The sequence below is a fragment of the Podarcis muralis genome, chromosome 15 (genome assembly GCF_964188315.1).
Source record: "Podarcis muralis chromosome 15, rPodMur119.hap1.1, whole genome shotgun sequence".
NCBI lineage: Eukaryota > Metazoa > Chordata > Lepidosauria > Squamata > Lacertidae > Podarcis > Podarcis muralis.
The window spans coordinates 24,856,081-24,877,804 of record NC_135669.1 but is presented as its reverse complement, the minus strand read 5'-3'; the positions used below and the strand labels follow the sequence as shown (position 1 = coordinate 24,877,804).

Here is a 21,724-nt window from a genome sequence, read left to right as displayed (position 1 = left end):
ACAGGTACATAGGGTGGTATGCAACTGTTAATAACAACAACAGATAATAAATAGTAATACATTGTGCCTTCTCATCTCTCTCTCTCTCTCTCTCTCTCTCTCTCTCTCCCCCCTCCCTTTCTTTCTTCCTCTCTGCTTTGCAAACATGAGCTGAAAAATTAGAAGCTTTGGCTATAGCCTCCCCATCTCTGCCATTAGTCCTGCCTGATTCACTTCAATCCTTTCCTTCATCCTCTTTCCTCCTAAATAAGTGATACAGGGTTGCAGCTGTATTGCTATACACCAGGGGTGAGGAACCTCATGCCTGGGGGTCAAAGGTGCTGTCCAGCCTCTGTATCTGGCCCTTAGAACTCTCCCCAAGTCACACCCTTCAATGGATCTGCTTTGAACCCTGAATGAACTTGCCTGGCTGGAGTGTGGCCTTGAACTTCTGGCTTGTCTGGATGGAGAGTAGAGAAGTAGACTTGCCCACCACTGCCATGTGGCCCTCGGAATATTGCCTAGAAGGGAATGTGGCCCTTGGACTGAAAAGGGTTCTCTACCCTTGCTATATACATTTATCTGTTGAACTTACTTCTGAGTAAGCATGGGTAAGGTTTCACTGTGAACTTGCAAAGGAGGATGGGGAGTCCTCTGGCCTTCCAGGTATTAATGGAAGTATTTGCATTGAAAATAATACATTTTCTAAACAAATAGTGATATTGTGTTGAATTAAATCAGGGTGCCTTTTAAATCAAACAGAAGTATTATTTTTTTAGTGACTAAACTATCCAACTGTGTTGTAACCCCCAAAATAACAGAGCTAATTATATTTTTTAAATGTCTGTGCTGCCTCTCCGTCAATTTGAGATGGCTCACAGCCATCCATTTTAAATGCAGCGCAAATACAGTCAACACAATCGAACAATTCAAACACAGTGTTTGTGTGTGTGTGTGTGTGTGTGTGGCCAGGGGAAGCTGCTGTAGCACAAGGCATTCCCCCCACTTCATTTATCCTAGTTGGTATCTGTACTGGATTTGAATCAATTTTACGTATGTGTTATTGGTGTGTGTGTAAGGTAAAGGTAAAGGGACCCCTGACCATTAGGTCCAGTCATGGCCGCCTCTGGGGTTGCAGCGCTCATCTCGCTTTATTGGCTGAGGGAGCCGGCGTACAGCTTCCGGGTCATATGGCCAGCATGACTAAGCCGCTTCTGGCGAACCAGAGCAGCGCATGGAAACGCCGTTTACCTTCCCGCCGGAGCAGTACCTATTTATCTACTTGCACTTTGATGTGCTTTCGAACTGCTAGGTTGGCAGGAGCAGGGACCGAGCAACGGGAGCTCACCCCGTTGTGGGGATTCGAACCGCCAACCTTCTGATCAGCAAGTCCTAGATGTGTGTAACAACTTGGTATAAATAAAACGTGTCCGTGTAGCAACTTGGGACCAGTTTACCTACGAAATTGCCTATGCCATATGTGCCCACTTGACTGCTTCAGTTGTTGGAATTGGCACTTCTGCAGGTGCCTAATTATACCCCTTCCACATTTGTAAAAACTCAAGTCATTTAGAGCGGCAGCAGCTGCACTTTGGAACTCCCTGCCCATTGAGATCAAGCCGGCTCCTTCACTGCTCTCTTTTCTGCACCTGCTAAAAGCATTATTGTTTAGACAAGCCTACTCAGATGCTTAGAAATTTTATTTTGTTTAGTATTTTAACTTGTATGTTTTAAAGCAGGGATGTGAATTTTTCTTGAATTTTCTTGTTTTATCTTTTTATAAACCGCTTTGAGGTTTCTTGCAGTCGAGTGGTGTATAAACTTTATGAAACAAATGAAACACACGCACATGTACATACACGTGTCTTAGGTGTTTTTCGATATGCAATTGTTCCGTGTATGTTTTTATTGTACTTTAAATCGCTTTGGGATATCTCATGGGACGTGATTTATAAATGGAAATAAATGATAATAGTACTGAAAGTTTGAACGTGGGGAGCCCACAAAGTCCAACTGGAGCAGAAGAAAAGGGGTGGATAAGCCCCTTATTTAAGAGGTTTTGTATAGTGGATGCACCCCCCACTTCCCTTCCTGAGGGCAGAAAGCAGTGAAATGAGCGTTTGGCACTGTGGACAAACTTAGGGCTTTTGCTTGCGAGAGATTATTTTGCCTGTCAGACCTAGACTGCCTTGTAAACCCCTGTAATCTGAAGCTCAGCCCAGGGCAGGCTAATTTTACTAATGCTTCCCTCTGTTGCCTCGTCCAGCACGGATCTTTCCACAGGCCCTGCCTGCAATCTGGGCAAGCACCGGAGTTGGCAGGCACCCAGAGAAGACCATTTTTAGCTTGGCAAATCCTTTCTGAGCCGCACCCAGCTTTCTCTCTTCGGCTGGCTCCGATGCAGCACCGCAGCAGAAGGTTAATTGCCAGAGGCCTTGTTAAGGTCACTGCCAGTTTTTTATTTTATTTTATTTCTTTACCGAGCATTGTCTCAGGGAAACAATGGCTGCTTTGGGCGCGAGAGAGCTGCTCGAGGGAGCTGTCTGCTAAACATCCTGCCATTGTCATAAAGCAGAAGCAGCTTAGGCCTGTCTGATATTGTTACCCTGAGCGAGGTGGGATGAAGGCAGCTCGTTCCATCTCCTTCAGTTCCATAATCCATGGACAAAGACCACAAAAACCAAAAAAGGAAACACTGCTTAGCTCTAAGAAACTTGAATGCAAAAAAAAGGGGGGGGCAGTATGGTATAAGTCAATACAATAATGATAGGTAAAGGTAAAGGGACCCCTGACCATTAGGTCCAGTCGTGGCCGACTCTGGGGTTGCGGTGCTCATCTCGCTTTATTGGCCGAGGGAGCCGGTGTACAGCTTCCGGGTCATGTGGCCAGTATGACTAAGCCGCTTCTGGCGAACCAGAGCAGCGCACGGAAACACCGTTTACCTTCCCACCGGAGCGGTACCTATTTATCTACTTGCACTTTGAGGTGCTTTTGAATTGCTAGGTGGGCAGGAGCAGGGACCGAGCAACGGGAGCTCACCCTGTCGCAGGGATTCGAACCGCTGACCTTCTGATCGGCAAGTCTTAGGCTCTGTGGTTTAACCCACAGCGCCACCCGTGTCACAATAATGATAGTTTCACATTAAAATACAGTGAACCATAGCAATTCAATTACTTATGTATTGACAGCCAGTCCTCATTAGCAGAATCAGTTTAATAATAATAATAATAATAATAATAATAATAATAATAATAATAATAATAATAATTTATTATTTGTACCCCGCCCATCTGGCTGGGTTTCCCCAGCCACTCTGGGCGGCTTCCATAAAAACCAAAGATACAGTAAAATATCACAGATTAAAAACTTCCCTGAACAGGGCTGCCTTAAGATGTCTTCTGAATGTCAGGTAGTTATTTATCGCTTTGACATCTGATGGGAGGGCGTTCCACAGGGCGGGCGCCACTACCGAGAAGGCTGGTTCCCTGTAGCTTTGCTTCTCGCAATGAGGGAACCGCCAGAAGGCCCTCAGCGCTGGACCTCAGCGTCCGGGCAGAATGATGGGGGTGGAGACACTCCTTCAGGCATACTGGACCGAGGCCATTTAGGGCTTTAAAGGTCAACACCAGCACTTTGAATTGTGCTCGGAAACGTACTGGGAGCCAATGTAGGTCTTTCAAGACCGGTGTTATGTGGTCTCGGCGGCCACCCCCAGTCACCAGTCTAGCTGCCGCATTCTGGATTAGTTGTAGTTTCCGAGTCACCTTCAAAGGTAGCCCCACGTAGAGCGCATTGCAGTAGTCCAAGCGGGAGATAACCAGAGCATGCACCACTCTGGCGAGACAGTCCGCGGGCAGGTAGGGTCTCAGCCTGCGTACCAGGTGGAGTTGGTAGACAGCTGCCCTGGATACAGAATTGACCTGCGCCTCCATGGACAGCTGTGAGTCCAAAATGACTCCCAGGCTGCGCACCTGGTCCTTCAGGGGCACAGTTACCCTATTCAGGACCAGGGAGTCCTTTTAACATCCCTTGTGTGTTTTGACTCTGATGGTCTTCCTCAGAGGTGCCCTCCAGATGTTGTTGAATGACAGTTCCCATCACCTTTGACCATCAGTCATGCTGGCTGGAGCTGATGACATTGGAGTCCAACATCAGGAGGCCACCATGCTGAGTACTCCTGATTTTGTGTGACCAACTTTTCATCTCCAGACTTGCCAGCTGCCCCAAAGACATCTGTTACCTTAAAGAGATTCGACCTCTTGGTACATTTTCCCATTCTGGAGTCCTTTGGACCTCTGATACGTCCCTCCTGTTCAGTGTCCCATTTAACAGTCTTTTCCCCATGTTCTGCAGCAGCGGATCCAGATTTCCTGCTGCATCTCATGTCAAAAGGCTGTTAAACTAGAACTCATCCTTGGAACAAGTGGGAGCCGCAGCCAAAACTGGTCTCTTAATAAGTGCATGTACACACAGGTTCCACTATCCAAACACGTTATACAAAAATTCACTTATCCAAACACAAGGAAATAGTACCTGCAGACCTCACAATACACGCAGCAGATTCAGATATCCAAACAGCCAGACTTGCGTGTAGTTCTGTAAACAAACAAGCAGCCTTAAACAAGCCTTACATTTTGTGTTTTGCTGGTCTGCGGCAGCTGTGGTGAAAGGGAGGGAGGGAGAAGGAGAGCTAGGATGAATAAGAGTGCATTTTCCCTTCCTTGTTTGCTTTTTGCAAGGTTTCAGATGGTTTTCCCAGGTTTTTTCAACATTTTCCAGCCAAAATTCCATAGTCAGGAATGCATTAGAAATTTCCCCATTGAAATCAAGGGAAATTGTCAGCTCCTTATGTGAACTGTTGTACACACACACACAAAATGCAATGCGTGAATCAGCCTTCACTGATTCAGCCTACTAAAATCCTGGGGTTTTAGTATCTTCCCTCCTGACCAGTTTAGGTGTCGTAACACTAAAAGGCCCCTGGCCAATTAGATCTGGTTGAAATCACCTTCTCTCTCCCTCCCAACTAGACAGTCTGCAGGCATTCAGCCAAGGAGTCACACAGCGAGGCTCCTAATCCTCTTTCTTGTAATTCCACCATTGTCTGACTGCAGATGGGGAAAGTTGCATAGGAGTGATGTGGCTCCCAATCTCTCCCACTCAGCATCAGAGGCTGGTACACCCTATATCCTATTTTGTTCACAGCTGGAGGAAGGAGAGACCTTAATTGAGATGGCTCCTCTGCTGTAGAACTGCAGGCTGTTGCAGTCCATAGTTGAAGATTGGTGACCCAGCATGTAAATACATTGCCTGAAATGACCAATCAAAGTCTCTTTGGTGTTCATGGAGATGTCTGTCCCCGCCTTCTCTGTCTCTCTCTTTCTCTCTCTGCCTGCATGGAGCTAAATGGTGATGAAGGGTCTGGCAGTTTTGGTTCTCTTGGTTTCTCATCCCCCCCCCCTTTAAATTCAGTTCCCCGTATTTCTGTAGCAATTTGTTTGTGTATTTTTTTTAAAAAAAATAAACATCCATGAAGATTCACCAGCATTTTAATGCACATTTCTCTTAATAAACACATTTTTGTATGCGGTCTTCACCAACACACACATTTTTGCAAACCATTTCCACTAATCTTATGCATGTTTGTATTTTATTTTCAGTAATATATCTTCATTTTCATGTTCTCATCCCCTAATACATGCATTTTTTGGCTGGAAAACTGCATTGTAACATTTGTACAAGTGCAAATTTTGAAGGATGGCTGTGCTTTGGTTCTCAAGCTATTTGCCTTTAAATCTTTTTGTAAACTGCTTTGAGGTTTTTAACAATCAAGCATTGTAGACATTTTACGAAATAATTAAATAACAATAAATGTGAACTAAACTGATCTCCTCCCCCATTCTTCCCACATGGTGGGCAAAAGAGCATTCATCTGAACACGGCAGCATGCTGTGTCTGCACCAGGCATTTTTCACATAATCTGGTCCCAGTATTCTCTGTTTCTGGATCTCTTGGCTTCTCTCTAGCCGAGATCTCTTGCTGCCACCTGCACCTTGCAGAAGATATACGAGCAAGCATTCAAATCAACTTCCCAATATGTTGATTAGAGCATGCACACACCTGGGCCCTCTTGCCTGTTCCTATTTTTGTTTTCCTTGCATCGTCTTGCAAGCCAAGTATGTGTTGAAGCCTACAGCTCTTTACTCCCGATAATGACATGAATACAACACTCCTGTGTGTTAATGCTTCACTTCTTTTAACTAACAGAATTTGCTCCTGGCTATATCTTATTGTGAGGGACGCGGGTGGCGCTGTGGGTAAAAGCCTCAGCGCCTAGGGCTTGCCGATCGAAAGGTTGGCGGTTTGAATCCCCGCAGCGGGGTGCGCTCCCGTTGCTCGGTCCCAGCGCCTGCCAACCTAGCAGTTCGAAAGCACCACCAGGTGCAAGTAGATAAATAGGGACCGCTTACTGGCGGGAAGGTAAACGGCGTTTCCGTGTGCTGCGCTGGCTCGCCAGATGCAGCTTGTCACGCTGGCCACGTGACCCGGAAGTGTCTGCGGACAGCGCTGGCCCCTGGCCTCTTAAGTGAGATGGGCGCACAACCCCAGAGTCTGTCAAGACTGGCCCGTATGGGCAGGGGTACCTTTACTATATCTTATTGTGAGCCCTGCAAGACCCGCTCGCTGCTGATCTGGTCCATGCCTACCTGGCCTGAGAGGGCAGGGACCTTGGCTGACTCCAGCTACAAGGGATGCTTCTGCAGTTCAGGATGTCTAGAGACCATCAAGGATGGGATATTGCTTAGAGGTTATTGCTTGGAGTCAGAATTTATTCTTGGCGTTGCATCTGTTTCGCTATTCATCTTGACTATGTTCTTGCATTTGTTAGACTTTTATTACCGTTATCAGTGGATTGTTTAATTTTGCTGTGCATTTATTCATGTGAAATGTTTTCCTTAATTTATTGTTTATACGACTAATTAAATTTTGCTGTGTCTTTTAATTGAAAATGTAAAACTTTTTGATGTGAGCCCCCTTGAGCAGGGCTTACTATATCTCACTTTAGCTTCATAATAACAACCCTGTGAGGTGGGCCTGGCTCAGGTAGCAGCCTGCTTTACGTGTCACGTTAAACTATAGTGTAAAACAAACTATGGTTTAATGTGTATGAGCAGTGTGGCGCTCAAAAGTTCCAGTGCCGTTCCACCCCCACTTCTGCTGTGGCTGCACTGCAGTCAAAACAAAACAGAGTTTGTACTGTCTGAACTTGGGCTTGTGGTTTGTTTCGGTCAAACCATGAGTGTTATCTATGGTTTGTTATCAGGCAAAGCAAACAATCAGGTTCAGGTATGTGAACCTAAGTCTGCCAAGCCAAGGGCCACCTTGCCAACTACAATGTTAGTATGTGGCTTTCAGCTGAGTCTGATAGGTTGGATATTATGCTGTGTATGTGCTCAACACAGCTGTCTGCATTTTTGGACTCTCCTAGGGGCTGTGACTATGAGAAACCCTATTACAACCTCTAGCACCAAGATTTACCACTCCACCATTGGCTGTACCTCAGTGGTTTCCAGTCTGTGTTCCAAGAGGCCCAGCTAGCTGCAAACCCCTCCCCGTATATCATTTTACAGCACAGCCCTATGCATGCCTACTTGGAGATACGTCCCACTGAGTGCAAAGGGTTGCATACAGCATTAGTTTCTCGCCCCCTCTTTCAACTGCATTCCCCTTGCAGATGAGGGTAGAAAGAATCTCTCTCTCTCCTCCCTCTGTGTTAAATGCCCCTGATGGGCCACGTTACTATTTAGGAGATTTAATAGCTGGGTCAACCTGACTCAACAACCATGGGTTCCATGATCCTTGCGAGATGACACGGAGGAACTTGGTGTTTGCTCACTAATGCACCCCCTCAGCCATTTCTTTCCTCGGAACAAAGTGGTGCAATGCAGCAAATATGCAAAGGACTCCTCCCGTGGCAGCAGGTGGATGCTTCACTTGATTTTAAGCCTGGAGGCTGAGTGGTGTGCAATATAAGCTGCTCGGATGAGGTGGGAGCCTGGTGCTTTAGCACAGAGCCAGCAGCTTTTGTTGTGACTTTACGTTGTGTGATGCTCTCACCCTTATACCTGCAGAAAATAATAATGAACTTGAGCGTCAGGTTGCCCAGAACTTCATTGAAAGTGTGGGCGGATTAAATTGGTACAAATCAGTGGTTGTTAGCAGCCTTCCCCAGCCTGGCAATCTCTAGAAGGTTTGGAGTACAAGTCTCATCAGCCAACTGGGGCTGATGAGTTTGCACTTTGAGAGCATCTGGAGGGCACCAGGTTGGGGAAGGCTGGTATATTGGCAGCTGTATAATTGTCACCTATTAGGATAACAATGGAGTCTGTTTGCACAGGAGCAGATTGTTCTTTAGAAGTTGCAGATATCATCTTGACTCAATATGTTGTAATCCCCTAGTGAAAATTAAAAGCTATACTAATCCTGTATCAGCTGTCTGGTGTTAGCAAGTTTTCTTTTTGTATTCTTATGTTAAGTATGTGTGTATTTGCTTTCGTAAGTAAATAAGAAGGTGGAACTGAAGTTGTGTGTGTGAGAGAGAGCAACATCAGTATCAGTGATGGGCACAAATTTGCAGGGCGAGGTATCAGTATCTCTTGCTCAACAGAGAATGCCCTGCCCGCTGCAATGTTGGCCAGGGCCAATGGGGTGGGGCAGCAGAAGCTCAGAAGGAACCTCCAATCCTGACACTTGTTAAGAAACTTAGCAAATGTCAAAGAATCTTAACTTGTTTTTATGCGCATCTGGGCAAAATGTGACACACTCAGTTTAGAGCTGCAGGTTTAAGCAAGTGTACGAAGTGATTGGGTAAAAGACATACATTTTTTCTTAAATAAGATTTGGTCATATGAAAGAGTTTAAAATGGTCATAAATATTAATAGAAATATATATATTCAGATGCCAGAAAATTTGGCTATGCTGGTCCACTGATAATATAAACCACTCACTCTTTTTAATGCCTTTCCCCCTATATCATTTACTACTACTGCACTACTACTACTACTACTACTACTACTACTACTATTATGGCTTGGGTCATCAAAAGCAGGAATTGGCCCGAGTGTCTCAGGATCTCTGGTGGGCGCCTGCCACCTACAGCAACTAACCCCAGGGACTTCGAATCGGAGTCCCGTTCAGCTCCAGGGTCAGCAACACCAAGAGCCCTGGCCTGCCCTCCAACCTGAGCTCAGAAGAAACCCTGCTGGATCTGACCAAAGGCCTACCTCGTCTAGCGTTCTGTTCCCACACAGATGCCCATGGGAAGCTCAGAGGAGATGAGCACAACAACCTTCTCTTGCTGTTGTTTCCCAGTGAATGGTATCTGGAAGCATACCGTCTCTGATACTGGAAGGTCTATACAGTCATTGCTAGCCTTATCCATCATGAAAGCTCCCTTCTGTACGACTCCCAACATAATGTGTGTGTTTTCTTCCCCTCCATGTGCAGGCCCTGTTAAAAAGGAAGATCGTGGAGCTGTTGATGACCTCTGACAATAAAGATGGGCTGGCCGCTGGCTTTGTGTCAGGAGGTACGTGGCATTGTGGTGTGTTGGAATGGGTAGACTAGAGCACACCTGGGGTGGGGGCACAAATGGGTCAGTGTATTAATCTTTAGCAGAGTCTCCATCCCCAGCCATAGTTAATAGAGCAAGTTCTGCAAATAGGGAATGGGAATCAATCAATCAAGCTCTCTCTCTCTCTCTCTCTCTCTCTCTCTCTCTCTCTCTCTCTGTGTGTGTGTGTGTGTGTGTGTGTTTGTGTGTTATTAGCAGTTGTGAGTTGTGCAGCACTTAGCTATCAATTGCACTTGAGTAGGGGATGACTTAAGGTGTTACTTTATAGGAATGGGCAACTTTGTGGGGAGAAAAGTCCCAGTGGCCAGATAGGGAGGCCTGCATTTAATGCCCCCCCCCCCCGCATGCCCGAGGGTCCCCACTCCTGCTTTGTCTCTTTCGGGTTGGACTGTATATTGCACATGTGGCCTGGGAATGTTTTGGATTTAAAGCTCTTTGGGGCGGGGGGCAGGGATCATGTTTTGAGAGTGATGGCCTTTTGCACTTCTTGCTTCAAGGCTATCTAATCCCCACACTCGATATGTCTTGAATTCCACTTTGGCTCACTTTCCAGCTTCCTTCCCCAGCCCTGGACCTCTCAGATACCTCTCTGGTCTTCTCCATCTTCTTCAGCCTCCAGTTCGTAGTGTCCTGTGCCTCCTAACTTTGCTTTTTCAAGCTGGCTACATACTGTGTGGTTTTTATTGTTTTACCTCTCCTGGCCATCAGTCTCCTTCACAGTTTCAGCTTTGCTGAATTTCAGAGATCTTCAGTGGGACAGTGCATGTTCCATAAACTTGAGTCTGGTTAGCTGGTGAAAATCAGCTGACACAGCCTTTCTTGCTTCCTGCTTTTGTGGGAATAGGGTGAGGGAGTGTAAATGCTAGCTCTCTAGAATCCCAACGGTGTGGCCTAGACATTAGCATAGCTGAGCTCACATTATTTGAAGGAACGTGATAGGTTTTTATGGAGTTATTAGGTTTTTGTTTTTGTCAAAGGCGGTGTCTAGTCCTCACTGAGGTAGAAGAGGCTTGCAAGCCTCAAGACCCAAGTCAGTGTAAGGCTTAAAAAGCAGAGGGAATTTGTGTATAGCTATTAGGACCCAAGGGACACGGGTGGCGCTGTGGGTAAAAGCCTCAGCGCCTAGGGCTTGCCGATCGAAAGGTCAGCGGTTCGAATCCCCGCGGCGGGGTGCGCTCCCGCTGCTCGGTCCCAGCGCCTGCCAACCTAGCAGTTCGAAAGCACCCCCGGGTGCAAGTAGATAAATAGGGACCGCTTACTAGCGGGAAGGTAAACGGCGTTTCCGTGTGCGGCTCTGGCTTGCCAGAGCAGCAATGTCACGCTGGCCACGTGACCCGGAAGTGTCTCCAGACAGCGCTGGCCCCCGGCCTCTTGAGTGAGATGGGCGCACAACCCTAGAGTCTGTCAAGAGTGGCCCGTACGGGCAGGGGTACCTTTACCTTTTATTAGGACCCAATCCTCAATTAGTGGACTGTGAGCCCCAACCTGCCATCTCAATGCCATGTGCATTGCCTGCTGCCCCCAGTGGCTTCTGACCCTACATGAAAGCTGAACATATCATTTAAACTTTCCGACTCCGTAATGTGGGCTTCCATTTTTAAAAAAGGTAGTTATTTATTAAATGTACTTCTCTCCATTAGCATGCTCACGGCACCTAACTCAATCAGAATTGCAGAAACCACTTAACACTAAATCAAATCAAAACGCTAAGCATCTTATGATAACGAGTCATGGCAGTCTGATAGAAGATTGAGAGCCGGCCCCTCTGTCAACAGCTGGCGGTTGCTGATGTTGAGTGGCAGGGCTGGTCCAATGGGAGGCTGTGCTTGGCCCCCTCTGAGGGCCTTGGCTTGGCAGTATCACTGTGTCAAAGTGTGTCTCAGAGGTAGCCATACTGGAGGCCTCCAGATGTCATTGGCCTTCAGCTCCAATTATCCTGAGCCAACTTAGCCAGTGGTTTGGAATGATGGTTGTCATAGGACATCTGAAGGCCACCACTTTGGCTATCCCTGGTGTAACACTTCTGTATGTTTTGTCAGCCATTGCATGCCTATGATTTGGACAACTTATTTCTCCTTAAAACAGGGGTGGGGAACCTGTGGCCCTTGAGACTACTGGCCAGGCTGGCTGGGGCTGATGGGAGTTTGGACTTCATCAGCATCTGGAGGGCTGCAAGTTCTCTATCCCTTACCCTTTGGGGAGGAAGCCATTTGAATCATTCAACCATATAGAATAAAGCCTAAGGTTATTTCTGCTCCCCATTAATGCCCCCTTGGAAACTGAGGATCAAGGTGGGTGGCAGTGCTGGGAGTCACTGAATGGCTGGAGCATATTGGCATTCACCGCCACAGTCTTGTGATTGGCCTAGAAGAATCAGATGAAGAAACAGAGACATTTTTTTCACTGGGTGGGTGGGTGGGTGATAAATTACAGTTTCCAGAATTCTTTGGGAGGGGAGCTCCATGCTTTGAATGTGTGGTGTGATACACAACCCTAGTCATGTCATTTGGGCATCCTGGTATTGGGGTTCTGGGAAGCTGGAAGGACATTTTAAGGGGAGTGAAGTGTCTAGTTTTATGAGGACACATCGGGGACAAGAAGGATTAAATTAAATAGACTATTTTGGAACATGAATTCTTTTATTATACTGTTACGTTTCAGATAACAAAACTATGGTGTGCATGTGTTTTTAAAGAGTGTGTAATGCTGTCTTATCCAAGCACAAGCTGTATCTGCATCTCATGCTGATTCTTAGTGGTGCAACCAAAGTACTCAAAGCCTCTCAGGATTAAGTTTAATGGGCTGAAATGGCTTTTTGTATTTTAAAAATCAAAACTGTTTTCCTCGTGTACAAGCCACTTAGCTGGTTCCCTCTGCTTCCTTTTTTGTAACAACTCAGTGCACCCTTTCATTATTAAATTGGAGCTTAAAAACCAGAAGGCTTAATTAAAGTTGTGCAAACAAATTGCAGGCTGAGAATGGAACCCCCTCCTTTCACCCCCCCACCCTTTGTTTTAAATGGGTTCTTAAAGCGAAGGCAAAATGCCACTAGGATAGCAAAAGAGGGAAGGTTGTTCATAGAGGTGGAGTTGTAATTTTTTGACTTCCCTCTAGGAAAAGGGCTTGATCTGGTTGTTTATGGTGAGCAGGATAAACTCCTGTGGCCCCCAGCACATTACCCCCAAGGAAGCGTGGCCCTCAACACACAAAAGGTTCTAATTAGGGCTGTCCACAGGTCCCCTGCTCTAATCTGTGGTCCAACCCAATGCTTCAGAGAGGCTCTGCTCCATGGCTGCTCCTGATCCAGGTCCTAAACTGATTTGGAATTATTTTTGGGGGGTTGGGGAGAAAGAGGAGATGGAAACATGACTTTCCCTTTCTCCCTGGTGCCCCTTCACCACATATTTAAGCAGGGTTTTAACTCCTAATTAAACATGTGGTTTGGTGGATGGAGAAGGAAACACACACAAGGGTGTCTGCGTGTTTCCTTCTTCACCTTCCTTCTCTTCAGAAGATTCCCGCCCCCCCCCCCACCTCAGGTTGCTCCAGGTGGACCCGATCCAACCCAGGGCCATCTAGGGCTGCCTCGATGCAATTTGGCTAGATCCCAGGACTCAAATTGACCTGATTCAGTTTTGGGGGCACATCTCTAGTTCTAATATTTTTTTGTGGATGTGAAGATGGCAGAGTTTGCTGCTCATTGATCTTTTGCAATTACTCTTTGCTTATATTTGTTAAATAATGATAACAACTTAGCAACTCTTATTGGAGTACAGTATTTGCCCTTTTAAAATCCAGGTACGTACGCTATGTTATTTTATGTGGAAACTGTATTAAATTTTATTTAATTGTTTAAAAATACAAGTACAGGTGGCACAGCCTGTCCCTGGGAATTGGCTAGCATCCTGTTGCATCCCATCCAGGCCTGACACCTTCTTGTTAAATGACAGAACTTCCCAGCCCTGTCCACACGGGGTCACTCTCTCCCTGCCAGTGGGAGATGGGGATCAGTGGTGTGTGTGTAACTAAGTAAGGGGGGAGATCAGTTCAGCTTTGCTCTGCTTCCTGCGCAAATGTGTTTACTGCCTGAGAGCGCACTCGTTTCTCTTGTTTGGAGTTGTCTCCTCCATCGGGCTCATGTGACAAGCGCGCCTTGATCCCAGCTCATGCTTCGGATGTCACAACAATCTGCTCATTAGAGTCAACATGTCAAGTAATCAGGAGTGCGGAATAACTAGGGCTCTGAGTGATGCGGCAGAGGCAAGGTGGCTGTGAGAACACACAAAGAGCGGAGGTAATAAAAAGCATGCTTGGAAGAGGAAAGAAGAGGTGGTTGCCTGTCTTCTTGCCTGCAGGTGAAAAAAGGACCCTGGCTTTTCTGTCCTCCTGATGATTCCCATTGACACTGTGGAATTTGCAGACCAGGCCATCTTTTGACAGAGCCCTGAGTTTTTGAAACATAGTTGTCCTAAAAAAATCAACTTTCTTAACAATCAGCGTTTGCCTTTGTAATTTACCTACCCAAGAAGACATTTTGTATATATGGAGATATGGTGCTGGTTTGTGGATCAGACCTTTAGTTCATCTGGCCGAGTTGCTGTCTATTCCAACTGCCAGTGGTTTGCTCTGTTGGTAGAGCATGATGAGACTCTTAATCTCTGAGCCATGGGTCCGAGCCCCACCAAAATATTCCTGTTTTGTAGGCGGTTGGGCTAGATGATCCTTGTGGTCCCCTCCAACTCTGATTCTTTTATCGCCACCATAGTGCAAAAGCCCTCTGTGAGGGGGCAGAGCAGTTCTGATCAGGGGTGTAGCTGGAGGCAGGACCTATGGCGAATACTGAGGGCCAGGCAGAGAGGTCTGGAGGGCTGCCCATACCTTAGCCCAGGGTCCCCCATCCATAGTCTCTGCTCAGTTCTGTTTTTGCAGCCCTGTTGCATGGAATCTTTTCACTGATGATGCCAGCAATTGAACCTGGAACCTTTTTACATGCAAAACATGTGTCATTCGATGGCCTCCTCCATGTATCGCATCCCACCCATCGTGCATGACTCATTCAAGGTGCACAAAGAGAAGCCGCACACCCTTCCATGAGCCGCTGCCATTGTGCAGCCAATTTGTGGCTGTAAAGCAGATAACACTGGAATCCATTCCCACCAACTTGGATGGCTTTAAAAGAGGATTGGACTAAATCGTGGAGGATAAGGCCTATCAGTGGCTACTAGTCACGATGGCTATAGTCCGCCTCTACTGCCAGAGGCAGGAATGCTTCTGAATGCCAATTGCTGGAAACCGCAGGAGTGGAGAGTGCTGTTGAGTTCAAGTCCTGCTTGTGGGTTTCTGCTTGGCCACTGAGAACAGGATGCTGGACTAGATGGAACACTGGCCTGATACAGCAAGCTCTTCTCGTTATGCAAGGGCAGTCAAACGTGTGATGAACCCTCCCTTCTCTTTTTCTCCCCGCCCTCCCCTGTGCTTCTAGGGACTGTTGCAATTTTGTGGTGGGATTCAATCACATACCAGCAAATTCAGGTTGCCCAGTATTTGGTGCTCTTATGAAGCAAACCAATTTCTCCACCCAAATCGAATGTTTCATGATAAGAAAAGAGACAGAGAAGTGCAGGGTTCTGCTTGCTTGATGCAAAGTCGTAAAAGCTCCCTGCAGACCTGTCAGAAGGAACACTCAGTAAGTGGCCATCTCCACCTGGCTTCCCCACAAACCGGTCAACAAACGGGTCTCCTGGAAGCAACCTGGGAGAGCTGGCCAGTTCGTTCCTGTTCCAGTTTTACGTCTGCTTCCTGCTGCTGAGGCTAGGAAGGGCCTCGCCCTTGGAGATGGGCCTCGCAACGGGAGGCAACTTCAAATGCGACTGGCGCCTTTGGTGTGCGGCCTTTTATCTCAGCATCCCTAATTGCTCTGCTAGTGCTAATTAAGCCTTGGGACATCCCCTTTTTTCTACAACCACCACCCGGTCTGTGAAGCAGGTGGGGGGGGGGGGTTGTAATACTGCAAATGTTTGAAGCTAGAATTGTAAGGACTTTAGTGAAAACTCAAAGCAGTTTAATAGTAATTTCCTTTCCATAAATTGAACCCTGGGAAGAGTGTTGGGGCCGGGGCCGGGGAGAGGAGAGGAGGAATCTGTAACTGAGATTTGTCAGCACCTTCACCAATAAATTAATAGGATTAGGAGGGGGGCGGGGAGAGAGTAAACTGGATTAAACTGAATTTATTTGGGGGGGGGGGGTTACACATGTATCCTGTCATTCTTCCACCTTGGTACCCAAGTCAGCCTACAGGTGGCTCTCAGGTAGTCCCCCATCCAGGCACTGACCAGATCCAAACCTCCTTAGCTTCACCAGGTCTGTGGCCTCTTGTGCCTTTTGATCATAAGTCACATCTCTCAGGCAAAGCGCATTTCATTCTTGCTTAAAACTCTCCAGTGGGAAGTTCCTACAAGTATAGCATGAGGACTGGCGGCTTGTTGTGTGAAACTGGATACTGCCAATGCTTGTTATCCCCTCAGGCCCAGTGATGGTTCCTGCTCCTGGTCAGACAAGTGCATAGTGGCCAAGTGATGCATGTGTGAACTGGGTGTGGATGAAAATGAGCAGGATATAGCCAGGACAGAATTCCATCCCACGGTTCATGCCAACCCGAGTATCTGTGCTAGGCTGGGAGGCATGTTTTGAATCAAAGGAGCATTTGCCACTATTTGAACCTACCTGAAATCTCCTTATCTTCTTCTATCTCCCTCCCTGCTTAGCTCTGGCCACTGTTAACTTTCAGAAGATGGACCCGGGTATCCTGTCATACCTTGACACAATGCAGGTAAGGACGAAGCATCCAAAGGGTAGACATGCTATTCTACTGTCCTTGTATGTGGTGCTTCAGGGCTCTGAAAAGAGTGCTGGAAAAGCAGGGAGGAAGCCTCCTTGTCTGTGAAAACCTGGCTATTGAGTATACATTGGTACCTTGGTTGTCGAACTTAATCCGTTCCGGGAGTCGGTTCAACTCCTGGAACAATTTGAAAACCAAGTTGCAGCTTCCGATTGGCTACAGGAGCTTCCTGCACTCAATCGGAAGCCATGTAAACCATGTTGGAAGTTTGGCTTCCGAAAAACATTCACAAACCGGAACACTTAATTCCAGGTTTGCGGCATTCGGAACCCGATTTGTTCAGGAGCCAAGCCGTTCGACAACCAAGGTACCACTGTAATGTATTTGGAAGATAAATAATCCTTCACCGGCACTCTTTAGGCATAGCCTGCTTGAGTTGGAATATTTTGAGTTGTACCTAAGAGTTCCCTTGAGGTAGTTGGCTTTGTCCTTCAAAGCCTTTAAACCAGGAGTAGGGAACCTTAAGCCCCAGGGGTCGAATGTGGTCCTCCCATCCTCTCTATCTGGCCCTCCAAATTATAGAGTATAGAGGTGTGTATGCAGAAACTAGTATACTGCACAAAGGTAAAATTGGCATTTGTTGCTCCACCCACTTTTTCTTCTCACACCGCCCACCATCAGGATGTGGCCCCAAAAAGGCTGCCCAGAAGGGAATGTGGCTGAAGAAGGCAGTCCCTCACTCCTGTCTTGAACAATCTTTCTGCTTGTTACTGCCAAGCTGCCATCAAGAACCTGATTAAAAAGCTGACTGGCCCAGCTTGTGAGTGTTGGACCTGGCACTGGGATACCTCAGCTCAGATCTTCCTTTGCAGAGGATTCATTGGAACAAAACCAGAACCCTCCCTCCCTCCTTCTTTCCTCCTTTCTCTTCTCTTACCTCTATTTCTTCTCTGTTAAAAAAAACAAAAGAGCCCTGCCACACCCACACAGCAAGTCTGTAAACACACCAGACAAAGCGCTTTGCACACCAGAAAAACGTAAAACCTGCAGTTGTAAAAGCCAGCTCCCATTATTCTGTACAACTTTCCCAACCAACTTTTTATCATGACCAAAAAGCAAAACCAAGACTAGAGCCGTATAGCTGAATTTGCTTCCACCCCAGGGACTTACTTGAGTACATCCATTGACTTTCCTCTGAAGAGAGAAAGTCAGTGGTGGTTGCTGTAATAGTCATGCACTTGGGGGAAGGATAGGACCTACTTACTGCTGACACGCCTTTGCTTGGCCTTCTCCAATGTGAGTTCCAAAAGTTCTGTGTATGTGAGTTTGTATGGGTTTTTCCCCCTGCATGCATGAAATGTACCTCTAAGCCAGAGTTGACAACATGGTGCCATCCAGGTTTTCTGGAACTACAACTCCCATCTTCCCCAGCTAGCATGGGCAGCGGTCAAGAACGATGGCCGTTTTGGTGCAGCAACCCCTGCTCTAAGCACAGGTGTGTACACACCCACCCACACCCCTCAATTCCTATCATATGCAAGGCCGCTATCAGGTTGTGCCCTGCAGACTAATGGTCCTGGTGACAGCATCAGGGTGGCTCAGGCATGTGGGTCGCAAGTGTGTTCAGGCCCCTTCTGAGCAATTTGGACAGCAGGGAGAGGTTCAACCCATGTCTGTCTCTCAGCGGTGCAGGGGGAACAGTAGGAATGCAGAGCGCCAACCTCTTCATGGTAGATTGGCTTTGTCACAAAGCCACCAGCAAGGTGTGATTAAATCATTCCCCTCGCCTGAGTCGAATCTGCAGCATGAGGTCTGTGCTTGTCTATCCTTTTTAGTGCTTAACATATCTGAATGGCTGGTAATTCCTTTTCTAATATTGAGCAATCGATTAAGCAATTAAAGGGAACAAGACTTGGCAGGAGGAGGCCAAGCAATGCGGTTTCCGTTTTCTGGCAGGTGGGTCCTTCCTAGCCTAGCTTGTTTATTTTGTGGGGCGGCAGGGGGATGTTCTGGGGGCAGGGAGGAGGCAGAGCGGGCCATTACAAAGCCTGCTGCTGGCAATCTTTCTCTTCTGCACTGGAGGTTGCAATTTAATTATTCCAGCCCCAGGTTTCTCCACTCCCATTATTCCTCCTGCTCGGCTCAGTTCATTGTCTTAGCTACAGACCATAACAGTCTTTGCCATGATTGATCCACAGCCAGAGGAAAGCCAGTGCAGTGCAGGAGATCTTGTTTATAAAATAAAACTAATAATTAAAAACAAAATTGCAAAGCACAACAAAAATACTTCATTGTAGATTGTGTTGGCTGCAAACAAGAACAACAATTATTCTGCTGGTAAAGGCCTGAGTAAAAAGAGAGATGTCTAAAGCACAGAGTCACAGGTGCATGTCCATTTGGCAAGGGTGCAAGAGTTCTACAGTGTTGGTGCAGCCACAATGAAGACCCTGTTGATGGTTGAACGCATGGCACCATCAGTAAGGCCTCATCAGCTCAGCACAGGGACTAGGCAGGGATCTAGTGGACAATGAGGTCTATAAGATAACCTAGTCTTGAGTTGTTTAGGGCTTTATAAACTAAGACCTTGGCCCAGTAAAAGTAAAGGTGGCTCAGTTGCACATATGCTAGCTGTGTATTTGAGATTGGTGGGGATCCTGGTAGCCAGGCAAGTTGGCAAGCCAGAGGCAGGTAGGGCAAGAAGCAGGCCCGATAAAAGTAGCTGGAGCTACCAAGGAAGAACCAGGTCACCTTCCCCAGCAACTAATGGGTTGCACTGAGGCAAGTCACCAGATCTGCAAGTTTTTTATATTTGGCAGCCCCTGATTAGCCCTTAATCTTCACCTGACTTCCCAGGCTCAGGGGATCACAGAATGGTTTCCACTTCACTTCACTAAACAGGAGCCTCAGTGGTGCATTGAGCCAGTGTCGGATCTTGCAGCAGGTGACACCCCATGTGTACTGAAGTCTCTGGCTGCTTGTAGCAGTTCTCATAACCTGCCAGGGAGGCCTGTTCCAGCCTTCTCAGCAGGAACTCACTTTACCAAGATGAGCTGGCCACTAGCTTTCACGACTTTGCTGTGTGTGCGTGTGCAGGAATTAAAGTCATGAAGGATAAGTCTGTCTACTGCAGACATTAACTAAACAGCTAAGCGAAGCCTCTGTGCCGAGCAATCATAGAAGGCCACTGCCTTAATGCCTTTCTTATGAGCACCTGCGGGTATTTGACTACTTGCTGTTGGAGTTTGAACAGCAGACCTGTGTCTGATCCAGCAAGCCAGTTCTTCTGTTTTTACTGTGCACCAGCATTATGGATTTGAGGTAATTACCGTAGGTGGAAATAAGCTGCACATAACACACTGTGGTTTTTCTCACTGCTAGCAAATTCTCTCTAGCTACTGCTTCTGGCTTGGTAGACCTGTAATTTGCCGCTTGCTTGCTCCCCTGGGATGAGGGCTTGGGGAGAGCACCTAAGTGACAAACAAAGCCAAAGCAGAGCTGCTGGTGTGCCTGGCCCAAGAGATCTGGGACTTAGCTGCCACCACGCCAGGCTGCACACCAGATCTCTGCTTCCTTTTAGTCTTAAGCAGGCCTAATGATCCATTGCAGGGCTTAGTGAGCCCTGGTGGGCCACCAAATATGCAGCTTGGTGGCTCACGTACTGGGCAGGCCTGCCTGAAAGGCTTACTAGCTTCTCTGGGCTGGAGGAAGTCAGAGAGAGAAGCACACAGCCTGGAGTGACAGCGGTGTGGCAGTTTCCCCATCTTTTTCCTTGGGGATGGAGAAGAAATTGGCAATGCGTTCTTGGCCCCTGTTGCAGCAGGAGGGAGAGTGTGAGCATCATCTCTGCCAGTGCCTCTCTTGAGCTTCTGCAAAGTGGCAGGAGGAAATTAGGAGGCTACATTCCAGCCACATAAAACTCTAAGGGTTGCATGTACTCACCTCTCATTCCAAAGGCATCCCAGGTGCAGCCAGGCACAAATATTTGAGCAGAGCTGGTGAGTGGTGTGGCCAGGGGAGAATTCCTGGAACTAGCTAGACAGTCCGGGGCATGAGGTCCCTGCTCCTCCTATAAACAATTATTGTAGGAAAACAGAGAGATCTCATCCATGAGGCATGTGTAGAAGAGGGTGGGGTTTGTGTGCATGTGTGTAGGGTGTTCAAATTGGTATTCAAGGATTTATGGGGCTTTAGGGCTAAATTCACCACATACTGAGTTCCCCTCCCTCAAACCAGGCAGAGTTGAGCTTCCTTTTGTTTGCTTGTTTTAGCCTTAGGTCTGGCTTAGTGCATTGAGTGTGCTTCTTGGATTGATGATTAGCAAAAGTAAAACCAGTAAAATACAATTGCATGTGGCAAGGAAGTCTCGAAATAAATGCAGCAGAGTCGGCAGCTAAAAACCAGTGAAAGGGTCTTAAATAATATTTTAAAAGTATTGAAGAACAGGACCAGTTTGGCTGGGTGGCATCCTTGTTATCCTTTAGGTGGCGGCTAAACAGGTGTAGGGAGAGCATTTGACCATTTCAGTGCCAATACAGAAAACAGCCTCCCACATACACAACTTCTGCCTGCTTAACCTCCCAATGAGCGCCCTATTTCATGCTGTATGTTTCAAGCAGTCAACTCCTTGAGATTAGCCACATGGTGGATTCCACTGCAGAAAGTTCTTCAGATGAAAGTTGACATGGAACATTGGAGCATAGGAAGCTGCCTTATACTGACCCAGACCAAGAGTCCATCTAGCTCTGTGTTGTCTATATTGACTGGTACCTGCCATCCAGGATTTCAGACACTGCATTCTCAGACCTTGCTGGAGACTGAACCTGGGACCGTCTGCATTCAAAGCGGGTGCTTTGCCCTGAGTTACAGCCCTTTCCCATTTGCTGAAGAACGAGCAATGCTTGAAAACAACTTTGCCAAATGAGACATGTTTGTACACCCATGATTATTGGAGCAGGAGCTCAGTGGCAAAGTGTTCAGCAGGGGCTGGGTTCAGTCCTTAGCATCTCCGCTTAATGGATCTTTGGTGGAACACGATTCTGCTTGAGACCCAGTAAAGCCACCGCTAGCCTGAGCAGACAATCCAGCAGTAGGTGGGCCCGGGGTCTGACCTTGCTATAAGGTGGTGTCATAAGCTGTTGTGCCTTATCCAGTTGTCGGGGTTTTTTCCCCAGGCAAGGCAAATACGTGCTACTTGGATTTGTTGTCAACTGCCTGCTTACCGAAAGGTTCCAGGGCAGCGTGTACAAACGTGTGACGAAAAACTAATTCAACC

At 47.1% G+C, this 21,724-nt stretch overlaps 1 protein-coding gene across 3 annotated transcripts in view; it reads left to right on the top strand.

Moving 5' to 3' along the window:
- Window positions 1-21,724, top strand: part of LOC114585923 (beta-galactosidase-1-like protein 2) — a 75,434-nt gene that overhangs the window by 28,517 nt on the left and 25,193 nt on the right. For all 3 annotated transcript variants that reach the window (XM_028708802.2, XM_028708801.2, XM_028708803.2), the window contains 2 exons: window positions 9,488-9,569; window positions 16,379-16,443. In XM_028708802.2, coding sequence (XP_028564635.2) covers window positions 9,488-9,569; window positions 16,379-16,443 — 147 coding nt within the window. The remainder of the gene's footprint in view (window positions 1-9,487; window positions 9,570-16,378; window positions 16,444-21,724) is intronic.